This window comes from Neovison vison, chromosome 7 (genome assembly GCF_020171115.1).
Source record: "Neovison vison isolate M4711 chromosome 7, ASM_NN_V1, whole genome shotgun sequence".
Lineage (NCBI taxonomy): Eukaryota > Metazoa > Chordata > Mammalia > Carnivora > Mustelidae > Neogale > Neogale vison.
This window is the reverse complement of record NC_058097.1, coordinates 139036132-139063342: the sequence shown is the minus strand read 5'-3', so window position 1 is coordinate 139063342 and position 27211 is coordinate 139036132. Positions and strand designations below refer to the sequence as shown.

General features: G+C 36.9%; 1 protein-coding gene across 8 annotated transcripts in view; it reads right to left on the bottom strand.

Moving 5' to 3' along the window:
* The window catches only part of DLG2 (discs large MAGUK scaffold protein 2), a 2052576-nt gene that overhangs the window by 1507859 nt on the left and 517506 nt on the right, over window positions 1–27211 (bottom strand). For all 8 annotated transcript variants that reach the window (XM_044258404.1, XM_044258405.1, XM_044258399.1 and 5 more), the window contains one exon: window positions 21914–21988. In XM_044258404.1, the coding sequence (XP_044114339.1) occupies window positions 21914–21988 (75 nt within the window). The remainder of the gene's footprint in view (window positions 1–21913; window positions 21989–27211) is intronic.

Genomic DNA, 27211 nt, shown 5'->3' with positions numbered 1-27211 from the left:
AGCTCCAATGGGAAAAATGTGAACTCCTTAATGGTAGGAACTAGTTCACCATGGTGCCTCTAGTGAGTGACATAGTGCTTGGCCCATAGTTATTAGACTCAATAGTATTTTGAATTAAACTGAGCAAGGGATATATTGATGAGAAAGAACATGAGCTGGTGAAAATGATATGATCTTAAAGGTCCAAAATAGACCCTCAGAGCTATGCAAATATCTTTAGGGTTGCTGAAATAATGTGTTCTATGTGAACTGCTAGTTTGCTCCAGAGTTTGAAGGCTATTTACTACTCACTTTGCATAAGTACCTCCCAAGGAAATTTTGACTCTTGATTCTCTTGGTTACTTTTTCACAATTATGCTCATAAATAATTTTTAAGAGACTGAAGTGGAAAAAGAAGATGACAGCATTGTCCACTATCTTACTGAGAAATATATGGTGGCATTTGCAGCCTTATTCTGGTGCTGTTTTGCACCTTACTTGGACTGCCATCAATCCATAATGTCATCCTGACTCAAGAAAGCATTCCATCATGCCTTGCAAGTCTTTTTAGTTATGGGCTTCTAAAATTAGTCTTAGGAATACAGAAACTCCCAGATACCATCTCAAGGGCATTTGATGATGCTAGGAACTCTTCTTTCCTTCTCTGAATATCTGCAGGAAAACTGTCAGTGTTTTTCCTATATAACTTAACATTTCTTGTCTACAATTATTCTTTATTTTTGTGTATGTTTGTGTTTTGCATCCCAATTAGATCATAAATTTATCGGTAACACAGTGGACATCCAGTAGAGTATCTGTATGTACTTGCCAAGATATCATTTGTTAATAGAGTCAACTACACTCTTCCTGCTCTGAGAAAAATAAAATAACCGTGCTATCATAGCCCTCCCAAACAATATATGCTATGTCTCTAGGCAGAAATACATGTTCAATTTTAGTAGTCTAGGCCCAAAGTTTTTTTTCAAACTTTCGTGCAAATGGATAAATTTAGATGGAGGACATAGCAACATTCTCTGCATTTATTCTATAAGTGCCATGATGCAAAGATCATGCCAACTATAGGCACAGCGCTTAAAGCTGGGCAGTGATTCCAAGACTGCCCAGTCAAAGATGCCATAGTATTACACGAGTTGCCAAGTTTGCCTTGATGCATTTTCCTCTTCATGTCTGCTATTTATAGTAAATGATACAAAGCCATCCATAATCTGGCTCCTACCTGTCTCTTCTTGGCAATCTCTACAGCTTGCCAACTTTGCTCCCGCTACATGTAGCTCCAAAGCCATGCCATGCTATGCAGGCCTTCGTAGATGGAATGAACTGTGTTTGTACAGATAATATAACAAGGACAACTGGCAGGTTTGGTTTCAATATAAGAGCCAATAGTAAAGGGGCCACCTTACAAAATATTAACTGATATCACTAAATCACTATCAAGTATCGTGTCTTATGCATTTTCTCAATACATCTTTTCATCTACAAGATTATTTAATTTAAATTTTAAAATCATGAAATTATGATTGTTATGAATTATTATGAAATGTAATCTTTCTTATTTTTATTATGAAATAATATTTGATGAAATTATTATTTCATATTCATATTATGAAATTCATATTATGAAATAATAGAAGATGAAATTATTATTTCATCTTATTATGAAATATAATCTTTCTATAAAGCAATCATATTTATTCTAAAAATAGGAATAAGAAAAGGAATTAGACCAAAAAATGTCCTCATTTATCAAGAAGTTATCACTTATAAAGTGCCAGGATCTATGTTAAGAGTTTTACATAATTTAATTATACCAATGTGAGGAAAACATTTTATTTCCATCTTAATTTTTTCATAACACTCATCACATAAGTGAGTAAATAAAATTACATAAAGATTATGCTACTTACTATCCAAGTTCACAAGTCAGAGGCATTTGAAATGTAACTCCAAAGTCAATGTTTTTAAACACTTCACTACACTATCTTCCTAAAAAAGTGCTCTATATATAACAGGTAGTTAATATATGTCTATTGGATGAATGAATCGACTCAGGGGCATTATTGTAAATTCTGCTTGTTGTTGGGTTACAGAAAGAAATGTAATTAAAACAAATCACAAGTATTTTGTAGTTCATAATGTCTTTGTCAAAAAATCTCATGTGGGGTGCCTGGGTGTCTCAGTGGGGTAAGCCTCTGCCTTCGGCACAGGTCATAATCCCAGAGTCCTGGGATCGATCCAGCTCCACATCAGGCTCTCTGCTCAGCAGGGAGCCTGCTTCCCCCTCTCCCTCTGCCTGCCTCTCTGCCTACTTGGCGATTTCTCTTGGTCAAGTAAATAAATAAAATCTTTAAAAAAAAATCTCATGCAATTAACCTTATAGGTATAGGAGATGTATCCTCAATGAGCTATATATTTTTAATCACTCATGGTCATATAATATCTTACTGTCTGGATTGCCATAATTCTGATTTTTTCCCATAGATGAGGTCTAATTTAGGCTACAGTGTAAATCAGTAGTAGCAGGAGTCTAGAATTCAGCAATCTCAATAAATTTGAGCTTATTTTTAGCATACTGAAGTTACTTTCTACTTTTATGAGGGTTTTCCCCCTAATTCTGACTACACTGTTCAGATAAGACATTTTCAGTATTTCAAAGTTTATGGAACACGGGAAGGCAAATAATAGTTATAGAAGAGTGAGAAAACTGAATTGCCCTTAGCTACTTTATACAAGCACTACACTGACTGGTCTCTGATACGAAATTTTAAAGTAAAAGAAAACTAGACAAAAAAAAAGTGAACAACTAACTAAAGAAAAGGAAGCCAGAGGAAACTAGTAATGCTATGATAATGCTATCAAATATTATTTGGCATGGAGACCTAGTAGCTCTCAAAATAAGACTCACTGTCCAAAGACAACCAATTCAATTAAGTTAAAGCAGCACTCTATGAACACAAAGGAAAGCATATCATATTTCTCTAGTCCTATGCATCTCACTAGTATGTTACTGTGTGCACACACACGTAAATACACAAACCACCCAAAGATTATCAGATTTGATTCTTCTTTCATAAAGAAATCTGCTTCAATTAATTAACCATGGCATATCAACAGGCTGCTGCTTAGCAAGAGTGGCAAGAAAATCTAATCTCAAAATGCACTTTTTACCTGTAGCACAAAAACAAATTAAATATGAAATAATGAAATAATGCAATGTATAGCAAGTTTAACATAAATGCTTAATAAGTTTACAAGTCTTTTGCTTGTCAATATTTTTGTGTCCACTTCCATGTGTCATTCTCTCAATAATCCTGTGAGGTCAAGCTATCTCATTCCTCCTATTCTGTTCATTTATTCATTTTTATTCATTCATTAATGCATACATGCATTTCATTCACTAAGGCAACACTTAGTTAATTCTAAGTCACAGGCATTGTGGTAGGTACTGGGTCCACTACTGCAAAAAGAATAGACAAATTCCCAGCTATTACAGAGCTTACAACCTATAACATAATAAACAAGTCAGCAAATCATACACAATTACAAACTGTGATAAAGTGTATAAAGGAAAAATAAAATCAATTAGGAATAGAAAGAGAGAGGGGAAATTCCCTAGAAGGAAACTGTGAACAGAAAAGATACCTCTGACATGGTAACATTCAGGTTGAAACGTAAAGACAAGAAGGAGTCGGTTGTTCAGTGTGTGGAGAATATTCAGTGTACATGAAGGAGTGATGGCAAAGATACTTAAGCTGGAAGCCCTTGGAGTCTTCTAAAACTAAAAGAAAACCTTGGTGCCTAGAACCAGGAAGTTGGAGACAGACTGTTATGCCATGAACTGAAAGAGACAAGCAAAGGCCACCCTATGCAAGGACTTGACACTGTGTCAAGAAGTGTGAAATGCATGCTTAGTGCAAGGGAAAGCCATTAAAAGGTTTTAAGTTGAGGTGCCTGGATGGTTCAGTCAGTTAGCATCTGCATTCAGCTCAGCTCATGATGTGGGAGTCCTGAGATCCAGATCCATGTCAGGCTCCCTCTCCCTCTCCGTCTCCCTCTTCTCCCCACCCAGCTCCTGTTCCCTACCCACTCCCCCCCCTCTCAAATTCATAAATGAAATCTTTTTTTTAAAAAAAGGGTTTCAAGCTAGAGAGGGTAGTAGTATAATTAGATTCCTATTTTTTTTTTTTCAGATTACTTGGGCAAATGCATGAATAGCAGCTTGTCAAGGGGAGGGGCAGGTGAAAATGAAGGATCAAGTTAAAATCCTCTCATTTGTAATCCAAGTAAGAGATGATGGGTGACTTAGATATTGATGGTATCAGTGAAGATGGAGAAAAATGAATTTTAGAAACATCTTGGAAGTAGATCTGACAAGAGTAACGGACTGAATACAGAAGGTAAGAAAAAGAGAAACATCAAAAATGTCCAAGTTTCTGGTTTCAGTAACTTGGAAAATGGTGACACAAAGAGAAATGGCAGAGGAACAAGTCTTCCTGGAATGAAGATAATCAAGAGAATCTCTATTGATTTCTGTTGTGCTCATCTTTTGTTTTCCATTCATTTCAATTTCAAGAAGCCCTAGGCTAGGATCTGAGAAATGAAAGCTAAGTAAGATTCAGCCACTTTCACAAGTAATGAGGAAGAGAATCATATAAAATTTCAAATGTTCTTTCATGGGATAAATGCTATAATAATTTAGCAGGTGGGGCTCAATGGAAGGACTGGAGGTCAAGAGAGGCTTCAAAGAGATAATTCCTAGACTAAGTCTCCAAGAATAAAAGGAAATTATCCTTTAACTGAAAAAGGTAGAAATGGCCATCCTTATATTTTGTTTTACTTAAAACCATACATTAAAAAAGGAGTCATCTTTATGTTAGGTCCCCAGTATAGAATGTCCCACAGTTGACTCATGTTTAATAAACCTCTTCAAGTTTCAAATAAACCCTTAATAACCCCCATTATGAGCACAGTGTTCTATCAGGTATTGTGGAACCATGTTTCTGTCCTTGAGTTGCCCTCTTCTGTTGCAGAGATTAGACATACACGTATAAAAGAGTCAGACAAGAATGATGTCAATGAGACAAGGCAGCTGTTTTGATGTGACAGAGGTTGCCTCCATACAAGAGCTAAGAGAATCCAAACCAAAGAGAACACAGTGGGGTGTGGGTTAGATCAGAAAGCATTTTCCCTAAAGGACTAAACTTCCACTTGCACTCTGAAGGAACCCTGGCAGTCTCATCTCTTTCGTCTGATCATCTCATCCTCCCATTCCCTATAATGGTAGTTCCAGCATCTGATACCCTCCTTTTTCCATCTCTCCTCCCATTCTCAGCAGGCAACCTCCCTCACTTCCTATTTCAGAGTAAACAAAAGCCATCGAACTGGATTTCTTTCAGATTCCCACCAGAAATATGCATAAATATACTGATCCCTTCCAATATCTATATGTTCATATTAGAGACCGACCATGGCACATGGTCTTTGTGCCTTGTCCATTTCCTTCTTCAAGGAAACGCATTGATTAGGCCTTCTCTCGTATGTATTTAATCACTCATTCTAGCAACAACTGCCGTCATCATTTTTCTCTGAAGTGGCAGTTGTTCTTATTCATCTAGAAAGATTTTATTCATCTAGAAAATATACTGTAAATATTCTATTTTTTCAAGCCCTTTTCAACCTCTACCACTTTACTGAAACTATCAATTACTTCCTTATTGAATAATCTATTGAACATTTCTCAGTCCTTAAATCAGCTGGTTTCTTAGACACATCAGTATTTAAATATTCTCATTTTTTGCTCAGGAAAACAAAGACACCTTCCTTGATCTTGCATTTCCTGCCCATGTTCACAGGCCAAACAGACATCTTTACTTATACCTTAAAGATTCTTCAAACTGAACTTGTCCAGAATGTATTTCATGATCCTCCTATTACCACACCCAATGAAGCTTTTTCTAGAGCACCAGAATTCAGTAAATGATACTTGTACCCACGATTTCATACAAGTCCAAGAATTAGGAGTTATCTCTTACATTTCCCTTCCTCTTAACCACTCCCATACACAATTCATCTCTATGTCCTGGGATACTCACCCTTAAATATCTCATATCTGTTCATACTTCTTCATTTCTACCATCACTCTAATTTATGTTAGACTTCTACAAAAGCTTCATAACTGGAATTTTGTTCTGTTTTGTATTGTTTTCATTTGCAATAAAATATTTACTTTATACCATGAGCACCATACCATAACATATTTTTTCATTCCCTGAAGTGTTTCTTCAAGGTCACTTTCTACTTTGTGTAGACAGCATAATTTATCCCATCAAGATCCTATTAGAACATCATGTTGTTTGCAATGTTTCCATTTTTTAAATTATTTTTATTAACATATAATGTATTATTTCCCCCAGGGTTACAGGTTTGTGAATCGTCAGGCTTACACAGTTCACAGCACTCGCCATAACACATACCCTTCCCAATGTCCATAACTCAAACACCCTCTCCACACTCCCTCTCCCCCCGGCAGCCCTCAGCTTGTTTTGTGAGAGTAAGAGTCTCTTATGGTTTGTCCCCCTCCCAATTCCATCTTGTTTCATTTTTTTCCTTCCCTACCCTGCAAGCCCCCACTCAGCCTCTCAAATTCCTCATAGATCATATGATAATCGTCTTTCTCTGATTAACTTACTTCGCTCAGCACAATACCCTCTAGTTCCATCCACATCATTGCAAATGGCAAGATTTTATTTCTTTTGATGGCTGCATAGTATTCCATTGTATATATATACCACTTCATCTTTATCCATTCATCTGTTGATGGACATCTAGGTTCTTTCCATAGTTTAGCTATTATGGACATTGCTGCTATAAATGTTTGGGTGCGTGTGCCCCTTCAGATCACTACATTTGTATCTTTAGAGTAAATACCCAGTAGTGTGATTGCTGGGTTGTAGGGTAGCTCTATTTTCAACTTTTTGAGGAAACTCCATGCTGTTTTCCAGAGTGGCTATACCAGCTTGCATTCCCACAAACAGTGTAGGAGGGTTCCCTTTTCTCCGTATCCTCTCCAACATCTGTCATTTCCTGACTTGTTAGTTTTAGCCCTTCTGACTGGCATGAGGTGATATCTCATTGTGGTTTTGATTTGTTTTCCCTGATGCCGAGTGATGTGGAGCACCTTTTCATGTGTCTGTTGGCCATCTGGATATCTTCTTTGCAGAAATGTCTGTTCATGTCCTCTGCCATTTCTTGATTGGCTTATTTGTTCTTTGGGTATTGAGTTTGATAAGTTCTTTATAGATTTTGGATACTACCCTTTATCTGATGTGTCATTTGCAAATATCTTCTCCCATTCTGTCAGCTGTCTTTTGGTTTTGTTGACTGTTTCCTTTGCTGTGCAAAAGATTTTGATCTTGAATTAAGTCCCAATAGTTCATTTTTGCCCTTGCTTCCCTTGCCTTTGGCAATGTTTCTAGGAAGAAGTTGCTGGAGCTGATGTTTTCTTTTGTTTTTAACCACAACCTTTTTTTTTTTTTCATTCTCCTACGTGTTCTCCACATAGCATCCACAGTGAAGATTTCAAAATTCAGATATACCATACTATAAGATCCTCTCCTCTCTCACCAGTCTATTTAAAATACTTCAGTGAAATCCTAAATATCATCTGACTTGTGTCTCCCTCCCAAATCCTTTTCCCACCAAGCATCCTGAAATGTATTCTCTGAATTCTAGCCATACTGACCTTATAGCTCCTCATAAAGAGAACTTCCCCTCCTGAGATAGGATCTTTGTACATGCAGTTACCTCTGCCAAAATAAACTTCTTCCTCCTTCTTCCCAAGTTGATTCTACTTTTCAAATTTAAGTTTAATTAGCATTCCCTTAAGGAAGCCTTCTCTGACCTTCCTTTGTACATCAGTACCATCTCAATGCACTTCCAATACACTACGTACATATCCTTTGCAGAACTCAACAATATTGCAACCTTATCTTACTTGTATGATTCTTTTTTTTTTTTAAGATATTATTTATTTGAGAGAGAGAGAGAGAGCACAAGTGTAGGGAGGGGCAGAGAGACAAGCAACCCAGGTGCTCCCACCTGTGAGATTCTTTATTTCTACTTCCTCCTTAAGGGCAGAGACTATATGTTTTGTCATTCTATGAATTTATGGAACCTAGATTAGTGTCTGAGACATAGGAAACACCTTGTAAACATTTATAAAATTAATGAAGGAGAAAGGGAGGAAATATAGATAAATAAATGGATTTGAATGAGCAGAAAGAATAATAGTTATGTATTACAGAAGAGTCAGCCTTGTTTAAATAATAAATGTTGAGATGATAAACTAGCTATAGGCAAGAGAACAGTTCTGACAACAGGAATTTAAATTTTCTCTTTTTTTCTATTTTTTTAAACAGTTTTAAAGAGAGCATTTCCCTTTATTTACAAAAGAACACATTTCTGCTGCCAAGGGCTCTCTATAGCCACAGACCTACCAATAACTACGCATGTTCACTTGGTAGACAGTTTGGGCTTATTCTGCCTATATAGTATAAGACTGCAGAAAGCAAAGGAAGTCCCCAGACTAGGGACTGATGGAGAGAAAGGGAGTAATTTTCTGTATATTCTACTATTGCATGAGATCTCCTTATGTTCTATATAGTACTTTGCACTCTTTAGGGATGGTCCTGTGATTACCATTCTTTTGACTTAGTATTTTATGCTTGAAAAACATAAATTTAAGGAAAGCCACTCATAAAATCAACTCTCAGAAAAAAGTACTCTTAACAATGGAGGAAAAGCAAGTCAGTAGCTTCAAGCAACACCATCAATCATAAGAGAAGGAAATGAACAATGTACTAAAGTTTATGTACATCATCTCATTTGATCAATATACATGGCTCAAAAAGGTGAAGAATATTCCCAAATTCAGTAAATGCAGTCCCAGGTAACTCCAAAGCCCATGATCTTTCCAGTGTATCTTAAGTAGTACAACCAAGGATAAAACCTAAGTACTCTGACTTTCCAGGACCATGTCAGGGAAGATTGTCTCCCCTTCCACAACCCAGTTTTCTTCCCAGATTTTGTGGACTGAACTGATTCACAGGGGACTGAAGTAAATGAGATTCTTTTGTTGGTGTCTTATAGGTCTTCGTATAGACTACAAGTTTTCAGAGTGTCATAAAATTCCATTCTGTGTACATTTTAGAAAACTGCTTTTAGACAAAGACTTAGGACATTAAGTTTTAGCTCAGAGTGCATTTTTGCTTCCAAGTTATAAATAGAGTACAACTTTTTAATGAAAATGCTGACACAACCTAAAGAACAATAAGAACAATGGTGTATGACCAAATCCATTGTAGAAACAAACTAATTCTTTCAACAGAGTAAGTATTAGCATCTTTAGAGAGAGGCTATTTATATGATGTGCTTAATTAAGTTGTGGATATTAAATTATGCAAAATTTTTACTTTACCAAAATGCAATCTAAAATAGCCATTACGATCAAGTAGCAATTTTTTTTTCAGTAGGTTGGAAGATTTAGCCAATCCAGACTTAAGTGGCATTGATTTCTTTAATGAGATGTTTGTTCTGAGTTGGTTAAAAATATATGGGTCAGTAAATAAAATATTCAAATGTTTGTATACATTTTCCCTTGCTGCTGTAATGGAAGGGTGATTGCTATAAAATCTGCTTGTTCTCCCACTCTAATCATGCTCAGGTTTGCAGTTTTGATTAGATGCATTTGTTGTACCTTTTGTTGCTGAAGTCAATCCATCAATCCAGACTAGAAGGGGCTGTTTTTATGAGGCAGTCATGGACTATGCTGCCTGCTGCGAATAGGACCTCCTTGAGGAGCTGTAGCAATTAATATTCCATTTCTGTGTCAAGTGCTGTTAAAAGTTTTCTTCAGGCCAAAGTTTGTCCAAACATTTTGTACAATTCCACAGAGATCTGGGGTAGCTGGAGGCTGCTTCAAGAGGTTTGTCATTGACACCTGTTCTGTACTGGTCATAGGAAGTTGGTTGTTGCTACAGACATGGCCTTGTCAAATGGCTTCCCCTGTTTGGACTACCTGAGGCTAAATCTAAATGAGGCAAGCCTGAACAGGAGATGAACACAATCAGAAGGGCAGCACAAAAAGTTGGAATCGTAAACAGGTACAAGGACATCTTTGGCAAAAACACTTCCATATCTTTTTTTTTTTTTAAATAATTCAGGCATTTAAATAATAATTCCTTGTTGTTATTGCTTGGATTTCTAGGTTCATTATAAAGTCAATGAGTTTTTTGTAATGTTCCCAAAAAGGACAGAGAATAAATATCTATTATTATATCAAATTAAAAAACTAAAATTAAAATGCCTAAAATCATTCTACTACGTAAAGTACACTTTTGTTCACATGTTGCACGACCTTTGTTCAAAGACTAAAGTTGTGTGAAATAACCATACCCTGAACATTGTTTTGGAAAAACTCTTTAGGGGGACATGCACAGTATGGGGTTTCCAAGATGGGATGATTCACTAGGAAGAGCTGTCATTCATGATTCATATCTGTAGCTGGTCTACGAACAGATACCAACACCCACATCAAGAGCACTCAGTGATGTCTGTGTTTGTCCTGTAGTGATCTAAGAACACTGAATAAAAGGGAATAGTAAGACAGCTAGGGAGAAATACTCTGGACGGTTTGTAAGACATGTATGTCTTTGTTTCTAGAAAAAACAAGAGAGATTCCATCATAGTTGCAGTGGACTTAGCACATCATAACCAAAGCAATCATGTGTGTACCCAGAGGCTCTTCCACACTCAGGGATCGAACCAACTGTCCCATAATACTCTTCAGGAATTCAATTAGCTAAAATAAGTACAGCAATGCCTCTGAGTTCAGAAATGACTTCCAAGGGTACAGAAATCACTGTCAAAAAAAAAAATCAAACTTTATATTTAAAAAATTAACTGATTAGGATGCCTGGGTGGCTCAGTCAGTTAAGCATTTGCTTTCAACTTGGGTCAGGATCCCAGGGTCCTGGGACTGAGTCCCACATTGGTCTCTTTGCTCAGTGGGGAGCCTGCTTCTCCATCTGCCTGCTACACCCCCTGGTTGTGCTCCCTCTCTCTCTCTCTCGGTCTCTGACAAATAAATAAAAACAAAATCTTTAGAAAAATTAACTCGTTTAAACATTCAAGACACATAACTTTCAATTACATCTTCCAATATCTGAGCTAAGTTAAAGGTAGGCCAAGGTGTCAGAGAGCTCATTGCTTAAGTGCCATGTAACCATTTTCATAGTTCTCTAGTGCTGATAATAATAATGCCATAATAATAAAATTAACATGTATTGGGGATCTATTACAGGCCAGACACTGATTTAAGCATATTGCATATATTGTCTTTAATTCTTCAAATAATCTTGCAAGGTAGGTATCTATTACTATTTTCATTTCACGAATTAGTAAAGTGAGATAAAAAGATGTTGAAATGATTACTCAAAGTTCAAATGGCTAACAAAAGCAGGGACATGTGTTTGACTCCAAAACTTATGCCCCTACTACTATGAAACACTCCTTTCTTGAGTGATGAGTGAAAAGTTTAGCAGCAAGAATGTTAGCTTACAAAGCCCACGTAATGTCAATACATGCCAATGCCTCGCACTGTTAAAAATGAAGGACAGTACAACACCCAACACAAATCTTTTACATCACCAGGGATCCCTGTTTTGCTGTCAGTCTCCTTCCCCAACTCAACACCATCTTTGTCTCTACCACAAACTCAAGCCAATACCTCAGTTACTTAAGTTGGAAAAGAGAGGAACCCACTATCCTGAGAATTTGTACAAGATGAAACATGCCAGCTCATCTATCAAAACTATCAAAGAGATGTTTACAAACATGAATCTACCAGAAAATTAAAATTCATCCATTGAAATATTACATGTTTTTGTTTATTTAAAAAAAAATTTTAGGGGCGCCTGGGTGGCTCAGTGGTTGAGCCACTGCCTTTGGCTCAGGTCATGATCTCAGGGTCCTGGGATCGAGTCCTGCATCGGGCTCTCTGCTCAGCAGGGAGCCTGCTTCTTCCTCTCTCTCTGCCTGCCTCTCTGCCTACTTGTGATCTCTCTCTGTCAAATTAAATAAATAAAATCTTAAAAAAAAATTTAGATAGGCAATTTTTTAGTAGCCCACAGTTAGATATGATATAAGTAATTAGTATTCAAAAAATTGGAGATAATTATAGGTGAGGGGGTTTCTGTGTTGGCTCAAGGCCAACATTTATAAATATCAGTTAAAATATTACATTGTAATATACTAATGCCCCCACCACTGAATTATCTCATAGAATTTGAAAGCTTGTGCTTGATTTTACCATTTCTTTTCTCACTGTTGGTTGCTAATATACCAGGTTTTAGTAATGCCCTCTCCTGAATTTCCATACACCTGTTCTAATTATCTGGATCCTACCTAATGGGTTAGCCATGATCATTAGAAATGTATCTAAATAGACTCTGAAAAAAGGTATTATGGGTCTCTCATGTTCAAACACACGTGCCTGAGAAGCAAGCATTAGAAGCTCACACACTGAGGTCATAGAATAGATAGTAGTCCATAAATAGGTTGTAAACATTGAAATATTGATTTAGTCCACTTCAACACATTTTTGTTTACTTCTAAATGGTTCTCAGTTTATACTACATAATTGAGAGTGCTGGATACTAAATAAGTAAAAAGTTCAGTAAATACAGCTGAAGCTCCTTTAAGTCGATGGCAGAGAGAACAAATATTCAATTCTTTCTGGGATTTTTCTAGATACAGAAACTAAAGCCCTTCAATTGGAAAATCCACAGATCCATCACATTAGAGCATTTTATATCCTCAATAATTTATAAATTATGGAATCACCCTATTCTATATTTGCATCCCACTATGAACCTGTGAAAAATAATGTTGAAACTTATAGCTCTATCATGGAAGATCTCTGAGTGACCATTGCACATTCAATTCCTATATGAATAATGAAACCAAGAAGGAAAATGAAGTCTAGCAATCCTCTTAAAGAAAACCCATTGTTAAAAATTCCTTTAGTTCTGAACAGAAGGACATAACTAAATTTCTGAATATATTTCTAACTCTGTTTACATAGTGGTTATCCACATGGAAATTTCCAAATAAATAAGATTAGAAATCCTGACAGTCTTGTGAAGGAAAACCTTCAAATATGCTACTATGGCTGCCAAGATGGTTGTCCAACAATGCAAAGTTGCCCAGCTTTGCAATGCATAGAATCTTCATGACACCTTCTATGATATAACACACAGCTAATAAAATACCAATATCTTCTGAATTCATTAATTTCTACAGCAAACTCAAAGAGCATCAGTTTGCTCAGGAGAGATAATGAATTATGCCATAAATGGGAAAAGACTGGGTACCTGAAAGACTCACCTAGCTTTTCTCTGTGCTGAATGTGAGGTGCAAAAAAAGAGATTTCACTTCTCTGAGCTTCAGTTTTCTCATCTGTCAAACCAAAGAGCTATCCTTTGGCAAAGTCAGATGGGGATTATGACGAGGGAGATTATGCTTTCAGGAATCCGAGAAAAATTCTGCTTAATGTTCTCAATAGAAGGGCAAAGCATTCTTAGAGCAGATTAAAACTTGTATTATGCTCTAATGTGATGGATCTATGTTAAAAACAAATATCAAAACATACAAATCTCCCTCTTTCTTTTTTTAAAGATTTTATTTATTTATTTATTTGACAGAGAAAGAGAGAGATCATAAGTAGACAGAGCAGGAGGCAGAGAGAGAGGGGGAAGCAGGCTCCCTGCTGAGCAGAGAGCCCTATGCTGGGCTCAGTCCCAGGACCCTGAGACCATGACCTGAGCCGAAGGCAGGTGCTTAACCCACTGAGCAAACCAGGTGCCCCATAAACTCCCCCTTTCATGACAAAAACCCTCAAAAGACTAGAAATAGAAGGGAACTCCATTCTGGTAAAAGACATCTATTAAACACACACACACACACACACACACACACACACAGCTAACATCCTATTTAATGATGAAACAAGAATACTTTCCCCTAAAATCAAAAAACAAGTCAAGAATGTCTGTTCTTGCCAACTCTAAATAGTGTAATGGATACTCTAGCCAAGGCAGTTGGGCAAGAAAATGAAATAAGTGGAGTCCAAATTGGAAAGGAAGAAGTAAAACTATCTCTTTTTACAGATGGCATGATCTTATATATAGAAAATCCCAAGGAATTCACTGAAAAGCTCTTATAACTAATAGTTACAGCAACATTTCAGGGTACAATATTACTAAGCAAAAACTGACTGTATTTCCATACACTAGCAATGGCCAACCCAAAATCAAATTTAAAAAAAAAATCCCATTTATAATAGCATCACAAAAAAGAGAAGGCAGAAAGAGGTAGGTAAAGGCACTGAATCAGTCAAGTTGGTTAAAGTTGGAATTCTTAGGAAATATTTAAAGGTACAGAAAGAGGAAACCGGGGACACTGGACATAAAATTTGCTGACTTCATTTTTCCTGTGGGCCTGCCTATTGTTCCTAGATCATTACCTATTATTCTTCCACTTAGCTTCTTAGATCTTGGTAGCACTTCAGGACTTGCAACCTTCTTTTCTTTCACCAAATCATGCAGGGTACCTGTTTGCCTGACTTCTGTTCTGTACTCTGTGTAGATTTTATGGGTGCTCACTGGGAATACCCTTTCATCTCTCCCATAAAGCAATGCCCACCCAACCCCTCCATACTATGGACTTCCTTTCTGGACATGTTTCAGAAATCACTATAAGAAATTTATCTGATATAAGTACTGCATTTCCCAACACACCCTAGAAACAAGTATATATCCAAAGTACTATAAGGGCCAGAAGAGAGAGTAAAAAGGACTGTATCTATTGTGTCAATCTAATCTTCCTCATACTTGCCTTGATTTAAAGCACTTGACTACAGCAAAATTGGAATCAAGTACATTCTGCAGAGTTCACATTTCTTAAAGTGCATTGTGATTTTTCTAAAATAATTTGCCCTCTAGATTCTTTTCTAACCCCATGGCTACCACCCAGATGGCCAGATGCACTCTAATCCCAGTGCAGACCAAGTTAAGGCCCTATACTCTGCAATTTTCCACAATTTTCTGAAAACTGTGATCATCTGATAATGTCCTGACTTTTTGTTCTATAAGGGGACTGCTGTTGGTATAAAACCTTGCTATAAAAAATAAAAATTGTATCCGGTCTTTGGAAAGACAATACTCATCAAAGCCATCCTGGGTGTGATTTCCCACCAGCTGAGTTAGCCCAGCGGGTGCTGTGTTCATAGGAATTCTGGAAGCACCCAGAGAGCAGATACAACATTATTTATTTTATGACTTGGTTGGGTGTCTCTGAGTGCCACGGTCTGGGTTTTATGTGGGCTGTATACAAAATGAGGTCACACAGTGAACTGTGGAGAAAAAAAAACAGAAGTTGGGAAGGAGCTATAAAATCAGGAGGAAAAATCTTTAGATTACTATACCATTGCTTATGCACATTGTATTAACTGGCTTCAATTAGAGTGACTGATTCTGACTGGGTAACGTCAGGCAGTCTGAGAGAACACGCTGAAATAATTAACACTTTAAATGAACATCTCCTCTGGTTTCTTTGGGGGAATGTCTGTTTTTATTGATTTCCCATAGAAGAGAAAAATTACTTTCATAATCTAGAGAGACATGGTAGGGAAATGTTAAAATGATTTAAATTAAAAGGAGTATCCAACTCTACTCTTCAAAAATGGTCTTTGTAACTCAGAATATAAACATCTCTTGTTAATATGACACTCTTACATCATCAGCTCCTGCCTGTCAAAGAGCAAAATGTTTCTTTTCAAAAGCTTCAGAATTTCTGCTTTCAGAGTCTTAAAAAAGATGTTTATTAAATCCTAGAACTTTTCTGTGTCCCGGCCTAAATCCTTTTCCAAAGAAAGGATCCTTCTAAATAAATTCAAATAAATAGCCCTAAATTAACAACTAGTTACTGCCTATTTTTTTTTGGTTCCTCACCAATTCATCCTGCCCCACTCTCTTCCTTCTGGGATGACCTATCCTTTTCTTTTTTGTTCTCTTACCACTCACCAAGCAATGGCTACATGCCAGGTTCTATGTTAACACTTTCTTGCATTATCACATGTAAATCTCAAAATATCCTGTTGCAGATGAGAGCAGGAGGGAGACAAACCATAAGAGACTCAATCTCACAAAACAAACGAAGGGTTGCCACAGGGGTGGGGGGGGATGGGGGGGGGGGGGGGGGGGGGATGGGGGCAGGTGGCTGGGTTATGGACATTGGGGAGGGTATGTGCTATGGTGAGTGCCGTGAAGTGTGTAAACCTCACGATTCACAGACCTGTACCCCTGGGGCTAATAACATATTGTTATTAATGTTAATTAAAATGTTTTATGTTAAGGGGCGCCTGGGTGGCTCAGTAGGTTAAAGCCTCTGCCTTCGGCTCAGGTCATGATCTCAGGGTCCTGGGATCGAGTCCCACATCGGGCTCTCTGCTCCGCGCGGGGAGCCTGCTTCCTCCTCTCTCTCTGCCTGCCTCTCTGCCTACTTGCGATCTCTGTCTGTCAAATGAATAAACAAAATCTTTAAAAAAAAAAATGTTTTATGTTAATAAAAGATAAAAAATTTAAAAATATATCCTGTTGCATGTATAAATTCAAGAGAGGATAAGTAAAATGTCTGAGGTCACATGACTAGTAAGTGGCAGAGTTTGTATATTAACACAAATCTTATTCAGTTTAAAAGTTTGCATATTTAATTATTACTAAATATTGCATTTTCTGTCTTCCAAAATCCATCTTGAAGCAAACCTCCATCTCCATTCTGTACATTCATAGCTTTTTCTTTTTTTGAGAGAGAGTCTGAGTGCGGGGAGGGGTAGAAAGAGAAGGCGAGAATCTTAAGCAGACTCCATGCTCAGTACAGAGTCTGACACAGGGTTCAATTGTACATCCCTAAGATCATGACCTGAGCAGAAATAAAAAAGTCAGACACTTAACCAACTGAGACACCCAGGCACCCCATAGCATTTGTTTTAGCATTTTATAGCAGGTATTGTCCAACATAATGATTATTTAAATGTATTGTTTCCTGCTTTATCTTAAAGAATGCAAGGGTTTAGAACTTAGAAAATGTACTCAGCAAATGCTTTTTAAATGAGTAGATGAAAGTTGATGTAGTCAAAATGCAGCATTCTAATTTGCAAATGTTAACATGATTTTTTGAAAATACTTCACATATCTATTTATGGGTGAATATTATATAACAAGAGAGATACACAGGTATAACAATATTCATGATAATCTCTATAACAGCAGGGATTTTGGAAACTCCTCTCATTGCATTATTTTTAAATTATGCAAATATGCAGAGAAACAAAGTGATTATTATAGACAAACCATATGTATTTACATATCATATTCCAAACGATAAAATCACATATTACTGTCATTTCTAAGTAACGCCCAATAACTAAGTTTCATTCCTGAAAGTGAACAATTCCGTGCATAAGCCATAACCATACTGAGTGGTCTGGACATTTAGGCCTTGAAATGTAGCAGCCACTCAAGCCTCCTGCAGTTGGTCAAATCTAAGGTTCTTAGTTTCTAAGCACCAGAAACTATTTCTTAGCCTAGTTCACCCCAGATTCAGAGATCAGCCAGTTTTCACCCGAGTCCCAGAACCAATGGGTCTCTTTCATTTGCTCATAAGTGGCAGGGGTTCAGGTAACCACCGCTCATATTCATTTGACTGTATGACCCAATTAAATTTAAAGTGTAGAGGTGAAGCAGGATATCATTCTAGTCCTTAATGCAGCCATACAAGGAGAGAGAAATTAAAAAATAAAACTGTCATGCTTTTTGTTAGGGAAGATATTTTATTTACGGTTATTCGAAAAGTATAAATATGTCCATGTTTCTGTATAATTACTGAAGGTAAAATTTCTATTCATCTTGAACCCTAATTTGTGCAAGCCAGTCCTGGCTAAAAGGAAAAGTCTTTAAAATACCTCTTGGTTCCATTGTTACAGAGGTGTGGAGTGCCAAAAAAAGAGAGCATCTAGGAAGAGACTAAGCAAATAGTAATAGAAGCCATTTTCAAGGCAACATGGAGCTGGTGACAGGCATTTGCAGAGCAATTTGCAGAGAGAAGCATTCTTAAGAAAACCAATGATAAAAGCTCCGCACTTAAAATGAACCTGGGGCAAATGCACACACAAAGACCGAGACGTTTTTGGAAAAAAGTAATAAAGCCCAATTATAAGGATACAATCATTTCAGAGCAAAGCACCAAGGAACAATAATAGAACATCCAGGAGAAAAATGTAGGAAGCAATCAAGTAAACTTAAAAATGCACAAAGATAACAGACTATCTATTAACAATGTAAGTATGCATTAATTTATTTATAACTTGCTTCAGTCAATGAAGGATTTGAGACAGACAAAACATTTTCTTAAACACAGGAGGCTAAGATTTTTCTATTTCCTGAGAGATGAGAAAATGGAAATTAATACCAAAAAGACTATACATTTTATATGTATTTTTGTTTTATAAATATGCTTATGCTAGTTGTATAGTTAATTATTCATATTTCTAATTTTATAATGTGGAGTAAGTCATTACCAAATTATTCTTTGGTCATTTTTTATGTACAGAAGTGTTGTATATAATTAGATATTTGGAATAAATAGAAATAGACTATTTCCATTATTAAATAAACTTCTGAAAATTCTCAAAATCTCAGTGTTCTCAGTATTTCTTCCTGTGTGTATCTACCACTCATTATGTAAATGCTATTGGGAGCTTCATAAGTGCTGCTGACTAGGGGTATTCATTAAGGTGGGTTTTTTTTTTTTTCCCTTCTTTAGTTGCAAATTTAAAAAAAAATTACAGAGGAGCCTGGGTGGCTCAGTGGGTTAAGCCTCTGCCTTGGGCTCAGGTCATGACCTCAGAGTCCTAGAATTGAGCCCCATATCAGGCTCTCTGCTCAGCAGGAAGCCTGCTTCCCCCTCTCTCTCTGCTTGTGATCTCTCTCTCTGTGTAAAATAAATAAATAAAAATCTTTTTTTTTTAAATTATACTTCCCCAAATAAACAAAATCTAGAATAACTTGGGGGGGGGATGTAATTTACTGATGACCAGCAGATTATTGGGACCTTTTCACAAAATCCAAGAGAGAATTGAGTAAGCAGAATCTCAGAAGGACATGTATAGAACAGGCCTAAGGATTTCAGCAGCTGAGGTTCACAGATGACTTTCCAAACTATTGTCATTTGTATGATTCAATACTATTGAATATCAATTTGGTATCTCTCTAGTACATATTCTAAATTCCCAGGAGAGAGAATCTAACTGGCCCAGGTGAGATGAGATATTTACCCCTAGATCAGTCAGGCATGGCCAGGGACAGACTCACATAGCCCAAACATGGACCTTGAAAGCCTACCTTTGTAGATCAGGGTTACTTACAGAGAAAACAGAATCATTATGAGTTGTCAACTCCTCTGGAAAGTGTCTGCCCCACTGGGAAATGTAATTACTTTTAAATAAACAGCAAAGGAAATCTATGAAACCAGCAGCTCTTAATTCCACAGCAGAAACAAGAAGAAACATCTTTCTGATGTTCTCACCTGACCACAGAATTAAGAATCAGACTATTTGGCATTTCTGACTTGTGCTCTTCAGGAAGAGTCTTAAGTGTAGTCATCGACTTAGTCACAAATTTCCTATAACAGAAAGACCTAATCTGGGATTTCTAGATCCTACAGGGTTCAACTCTAAGGTAAGAATAAGAGATGTATTATTTTTAATAATCCAAAAGACATAATTCTAATAATGGATTTACTTGCCATAAGATTGCACAAAATAACTAAAATGTCAAATTTCTGTTATTTGGGCCTGAAATTATCAGTGGAATAGAGGATCAGCTACTAATCAGAATTCTTTTTTTTTTTTAGATTTTATTTATTTTTTTGTAAGAGAGAGAGAGAGAGAGCACAAGTAGGCAGAGTGGCAGGCAGAGGCAGAGAGAGAAGCAGACTCCCTGTTGAGCAAGGAGCCCGATGTAGGACTCAAACCCTGGACCCTGGGATCATGACCTGAGCTGAAGGCAGTCACTTAACCCACTGAGCCACCCAGGAGTCCTCTAATAAGAATTCTTTCTAGTGTTATATATTGATTGTCTTTGATAAAATGGGAATACTATCTTATTTATCTTCATACTTCCAGCAACAGTCATAGCGCCTGACACAGCTGAATCAAACCACTAAATTTGGCTTACGTTGAAACAAAATTCCTTAAAATACATTCTCAATCATACTCTGTGCAGGAAAAGTGTAAAATGACCCTTGAAAGTAAGAAATGGAAACCACCCACCCAAGAAGGTAAAATACTACAATTATTCCTCTTCACCAACAAATATAAGAGCTGAGATAATTTAATAAAACTTACTAAAGAGGAAGTCAACAGATTGAAGTCTCATTCATTGAACTTGCTCTCACAGAGTACCTACCACATACCAGGGATTTACCTAGGCACAGGTACACCGGGACCCTGAATAGCACCCAGTCTCTGCTGAAATAGACTTACAAATCAGTAATTATGAGATAATATCACCAGGGATACAGTAGAAGGAGTGACTGATGAAGAAACAGAATTATTAAAACTCATCCTTTCTCTGGCATCAGCAGAGTCCCTTAGCATGCACACCCCTCTGACCATCTGCTCTCACAAGTATGACATTTTTATTCTCCAAGTCTCCAGCAAGTCTGGGCTGCCTCCGCACTGCAGGAATGCCTCCAAAATTTAGCTACACCATCTCTCCTTCATTGAAAGTGATCCCACATTCTCCTCCTTCCATAGATAAACAAAAACAAGAGGCTTCATACTCTTGCGAATCAGAATGAAAAGTAGGCTCCCCCAGGCTTACTGCATTAGAAAGCACTCCTAAGTCATGCTATGATAGCCCAGCTTCACCTTCCAGCAGCTTGTGTAGCAACAATATATGATGGTATTTAAGAAGCTCTGCATATCATTTTACATTGCTTGCACGGTGGGTCAAATGAGGGGAATGCCTGAAAACTAATTTCAAATTCCTTGTCTCCAACAAACACAAATTATTTTATAACAGGCAAACTGTCAGTTAGAGCACACACATTCCCCAAAGGAACCATTGTCCCAACTATCAGGCAAAGCATGTATGGGAGAATATCATACAAATCAGCCACTTCTTCACTGACTTTTCTTTACAGTGTAGTAGAATGAGTTCATGAAAAGAGTCAGGGTGTCTGGGATCTATTCCCAGCTTTACAGTTGATACACTATTCTTACTCCCTTTGCATTTAAATCTCCCACTGGTAACACAGGGATAATGACATAGTATCTGCTTGTTTCTAAGGCACTTGAAAATTCTCTGATAGAAGATTTCACACAAATGCAGAGACCACTATTATACCAGAAAGACTTGAAAATTTGAAATCCATGTACTCATCACTATTAAATAGTCAACACAACAATGACAGAAGAGAAAGCATCCTTCTCTAAAGCATCTAAAATCAAGTATTGCTGAATATGCAGCTACTGAAAAAAATACATGTGCAAATATATTCATTTTAATGACTGTCCATCCAAATCTAAATCATCAATAATCCATTTAAATAAATCTTTGGCAAATTATCCTGACAAAAAAAAACAAAAACAAAAACATAAATCCCTGATCACAGATATTTCTTACAACACAGAGCTTTCTGGAAAAAAAAATCTTTCTAGAATCTCAGGAAGGATTCTAGCCCATTCCACTAAGGTTGTTCCAAAATATAAAAATAATTCTCTTTTAATCACACTTACAGTACAGTGGTGGACAGGCATCCAAGCAGGGGCTTCCACTGAACAATTCTGGGCTGGGCATTTGCCTTGGTTTTGCTGCAAATAAGTAAAAGTGATTGTTATATCTTATATATTATGTGCAGCAATATATACAAGCTGCCATATCCATCATCGATATGTTTATTACATTATTTGCAAGTATAGGAGAAGCCTTTGAGAATGATTTTTTGGTGCAGTGCTGCAGAAAACTAGGTATGTAATTTCTACTCTTATTAGGGCATAAGAAATCATCCTTTGCTTTTCCTATTACTCTAAGGACTGGATTTTGGGCACTAAGCTTCCACAGCAACTGGCCTTTCAGGCCCCCGCAGGACCCATCTGAGAACCCTCCTAACCCAGAGGCAAAACTGGTCTTCTTTCCTTTGGGCTTCCAGACAAAACTGATACACACCCTACCCATGCAAAATCACTTTAGTCAAGGTACAGATAGATTTGTTTACCTGTCTCCCCTTCTTGATTATGAGCTAGTGATGATTCCCTCTAGAGCATTTCATAGAACCCCAGAATGTACAGTCATTACAGAACAGATCTTAGAGGTCTTTCTTGTCACAACAGAAAATGAGGTGCAAAGAAATCAAACATGGAACATGAAGATTTGACACTGCAAGCCATTTGCCAGGCACTTCATCTTACATAAGAAATTTATCTCTAGCTAACCTATTCTTTTATTATAACTCTTATAAATTATTTCTAATCGGCTTTTTAGAAAAAATGAAGTGCTTCACTTTCACTAACAATACATCTCCATCCCTGTAATAATGAGAACAGATTAGTGTTAAAAAAGGGGAGAAGGTGATTCAAATAACATATCTTTTACCTTTTATTTATTTTATTCTACACTCAATTATAATATAAACAGACTAATAATAATGTTACCAATAGTCATTAAAAAACCTAGCTGTGATTTATTGAGCTACTAAATATGCTGAAGATTGCTCTAGATCCATTATTTTATCACTAGTCACCACAACAAGTATAGATAGCAGTATCATTGAACCCATTCTACAAGGGAGTAAACTGAGGCTCAGAGAGGCTAAGCAACTTGCTTAAAAGCTACCCTACAAGAAAACAGCCTTGCTGGGATTGCAGCAAGAAGCTGACTGGCTCTGATGCCCCTACATGTTTCCTGTATGAGAAGCTGCCTCTGGTATTTTTCATTTTCTATCTGTTTAATGGGCCTTAAGACATGTTATCAGCTAATATGTTTTCATGTTAGCAATGATCCTAACATTTATGACCTAACTGGAATAAAATATTGAGTTCAGTACTTACACTAAGAATTATTTTTTGTGATTTATAAGCTTTTTAGAACAAACTTTATTTAGGTAATCTATTTTTAAGACATCACTAAACTCTAAAGTGCTGTTTGAGTGATTATTGATAAAATCACCATAAAAATACACTTGGGCCATCAATCCCCATGCTCATTGTTCTTGTTTAAATCAAAATATGACATATAGTACCAATAGGATACATAAGGTACACTCAACTGATGTCAGATGACCACAATTTCAAGCTAAGCTCAACCATGTACTTGCTGTAATAAGCTGGTCTGAGTCTTGGTAGTCACATCTGTGAAACAGTGTTAGTGTCTCACCTTATTCATACAAATATTATTAGATGATACATATAAATTCACCCCAAATCATAACCACAATCTGTAAGGGTGTTAATAGAACATACAAAGTAACAGGACAATCTTATCTTCCTTTTCTGATAGCCTAAGCCAGATAAATAAATATTATTTATCTACATATGAGCTTAAGCTTTTTGAAATTTGAAAATATTATTAAAATACTGGTTAGGGGGCGCCTGGGTGGCTCAGTGGGTTAAGCCGCTGCCTTCGGCTCAGGTCATGATCTCAGGGTCCTGGGATTGAGTCCCGCATCGGGCTCTCTGCTTAGCGGGGAGCCTGCTTCCCTCTCTCTCTCTCTCTCTGCCTGCCTCTCTGCCTACTGTGATCTCTCTCTGTCAAATAAATAAATAAAATCTTTAAAAAAAAAAAAATACTGGTTAGGGCATGTAGGTGGCTCAGTCAGTTACGCAGCTGCCTTTGGCTTGGGTTATGACCTCAGGGTCCTAGGATCCAGCTGGCTCCCTGCTCAGGGAAAGCCTGCTCCTTCCTCTCCTTCTGCAGCTCCCTCTGCATGTGCTCTCTCCCTGTGTCAAATAAATAAATAAAATCTTTAAAAATTTTAAAAATTAAAATGCTAGTTATTATTATGATAGAGAACAGACTGAGGGTTGATGGAGAGAGGTAGTAGGGGATGGGCTAAATGGGTTATGGGTATTAAGAAGGACACTTGTTATGATGACCACTGGGTGTTGTATGTAAATGATGAATCACTAAATTCTACTCTTAAAATCAATATTACACTATATGTTAACTAACTAGAATTTAAATCAAAACTTGGACCAAAAAAGCTAGTTATTATTATTCCCAATCATGAGAATTCATATCAAACAATGTTAACAGTGAGGAATGTCTCCTTTGTAATAATTTATTATTGTTATTATTAGTAGTAGTAATAGTAGTAAGCTTATTTCATATCTAGATAGTGTTTATTTTTATGGAGCACATGGCAAAGGCTAAATAATAATTGAGCTATGCTTGGGTGGAGGAATATAAGTTCTCATAAAGTGTGAGGGGGCTAAGATAAGGAGTATCTGAACTTCCAGGGATGAAGCATGTAGTAAAGAAAGATGGAAATCTGAGTAAGTCTCTCTTACTCCATTACTACCTGAGTTTTGGATACGAAGACTTTCCCATTAATATTTTATTTTATTTTTTTAAAGATTTTACTTATTTATTTGATAGACAGCAAGAGGGGGAATACAAGCAAGAAGTGTGGGAGAGGGAGAAGGCTTCCCGCTGAGCAGGGAGCCCGATGTGGGGCTCAATCCCAGGACCCTGGGACCACAACTTGAGCCGAAGACAGTTACTTAACAACTGAGCCTCCCAGGCACCCCCCCCCAATTAGTGTTTTAATCAAGCAGATTAACAATATGACTATACAGGGGCAGACACATAAAAAGGCCTACTGAAGACAGAGGCTACAGGGACTTAAATCATTATGCTTAGTGTATGATGAGTAAAAAATAAGACCAGAATATAAATTTTGGATCTTGGATTTCAGTAGTGTTTCCATTAATCCATCTGTGAAACTTTGGGAAAGTTACTTTAAAACTTTAAACCTCACTTTTCTCATGTATAAAATAAGAGGGTTTTTATTAGATCCACAACTCAATGTGGGGAGAGGAAATGTCATTCACCCATGAATCTTTTCCAGACCTCACATTCCTCCCAAGAATTTAATATGTTCTGTCTTCCAAAGGAGTGTACCATCCATTTGAAAACCACCATCATTCTGATCTACTGTTACCATAAGATATAGTTATTCCTCTGAGTTTGAGTTATAACAAAGGTTGAGAACGGCCAGTAGAGATGGCCTCACAAGAGCTTTCAACTCAAGTGTAGTTATTGAAAATCCTAACCTTTGGTTTTACTTAAACCTTCCTTCTACTTTGAAAGAAGAAAATGTAACAGGGGTCAAGGGATTTGCCACAGTAGGTAATGTAAAGGGCTTAAAATTCTTCCTTTTTCCCTATAAGGTTTCATTCTCCTTTTTCAATATTGTTTCTAACATTTAATGTGTTCAGAAGAGTTTAGAGTTATCACCTAATTGGAAGACCCACACCCATTACAAGGCCATTTAGAAAGAGAACTAATACTAGAGGAAAGTGCTCTTTTAACCTACCTTTCAGGTAATTCTTAGCCTATAAATCAAGAGGGAACATTAGAATTCTCTAAAGGGCCAAGCAAGATTTTAAGATAAAAGTTGGTAACAAATTAACCCAGAGACAGAGCTTTTCCTTCCCCTTCTCTCCCATCCATCTACCCTGGATATTCATACCTACAGATTGTCTGTATGTGACTTGATTAGGATTTAGCATTTGCAATGCTAACCCTGGAAAACATGTTCTCTCAAGAGACAAAACTATCAATGGGTTTTGGTCTTTTTAAAATAGTATGCTGTTTAGACAGGTTGATGTATCCAAGGCTCTCATCTTCCTTGGTTGTCTTTTTCTGACTATAATATCTTGACATATTTCATTCTGGATTATCCTGAGCAAATGAGCCAGATATGCTGGACAATTACACCTCAAACTGATTGTGTAAATATGTAACTACAGAGGATTTGAGTAGTGACAAACACTTGGCAAAGAAAACTCTAAAGATTTTCTACCCAATGAATCCCATCTCTAGAAAAAGAGAGGATTTTTTTGAATATCAGCAGCTTGTGTCTGTTAGAGTGCTTTGGAGTTTACAAAGTATTTATGTAGACGTTTAGTCATTTAATCCTCCAAACAAGTTTGTGTGTGGCAGGGTGAGAACTGATTCATCCAAACAAAATTTTGACCTAAATGTTTCATTCAAAACAGCATGCTCTTCTAAAAGCAGAGAACAAGCTGAAAGGTTCTATTGTAATAGTCATAGTAAAATGATTCTTGTAATCACAGGGTTTTTTCCTAGGTGGAGAATTGTCTTATGATAATACTGTACACATATTCATTCCTTTATCCAACCACTCATTTACTGAATATGTATTATGTGGAAGATACCACGCTAGTTATATAGGGAGATATAGAATTTAGAGGCATAAAATTTTAAACAATTATTCTTGCTTCAAAGAGCTCCCAAACTTTTAGGAGATACACTATAGCATGTTACATTTAAAACAGGGTTAAAGGGCTGCCTGGTGGCTCAGTCAGTTAAGTGTCCAATTCTTGATTTCAGCTCAGGTTATGATCTCAGGGTTGTGAGATTGAGCCCTGCATTGGCTCTGTGCTCAGCAGGAAGTCTGCTCTTCTCTTTCACTTTCTCCCTCTTCCCCTTCCCCTGCTCCTGCTCATCTTCATGCTCTCTTTCTTTCTAAAATAAATAAATAAATCTTAAAAAAAAAAAAAACAACATGGTTATATGAGCATTCATCCAGTCACGTAGTTGGTCAACATTCACTGAGAAATTAGTATGTGCCAGCTACTGTATTAGGAATAAGGATATACTATGACTCAGTCTCTGTCTAAAAGAGGTTCTGAGTCTAAGGAAGACAATGACCTCATAATCATGCAATTATAAGGCAATTAATTGAGATGATATAAATAAAACATGACATGGGCCAATCAAAAAGATCTACCTCACTCATTTAGGGGGTAGGAATAAAGGATGAGAAAGGGTTAAGAAAAATCGCACAGAGA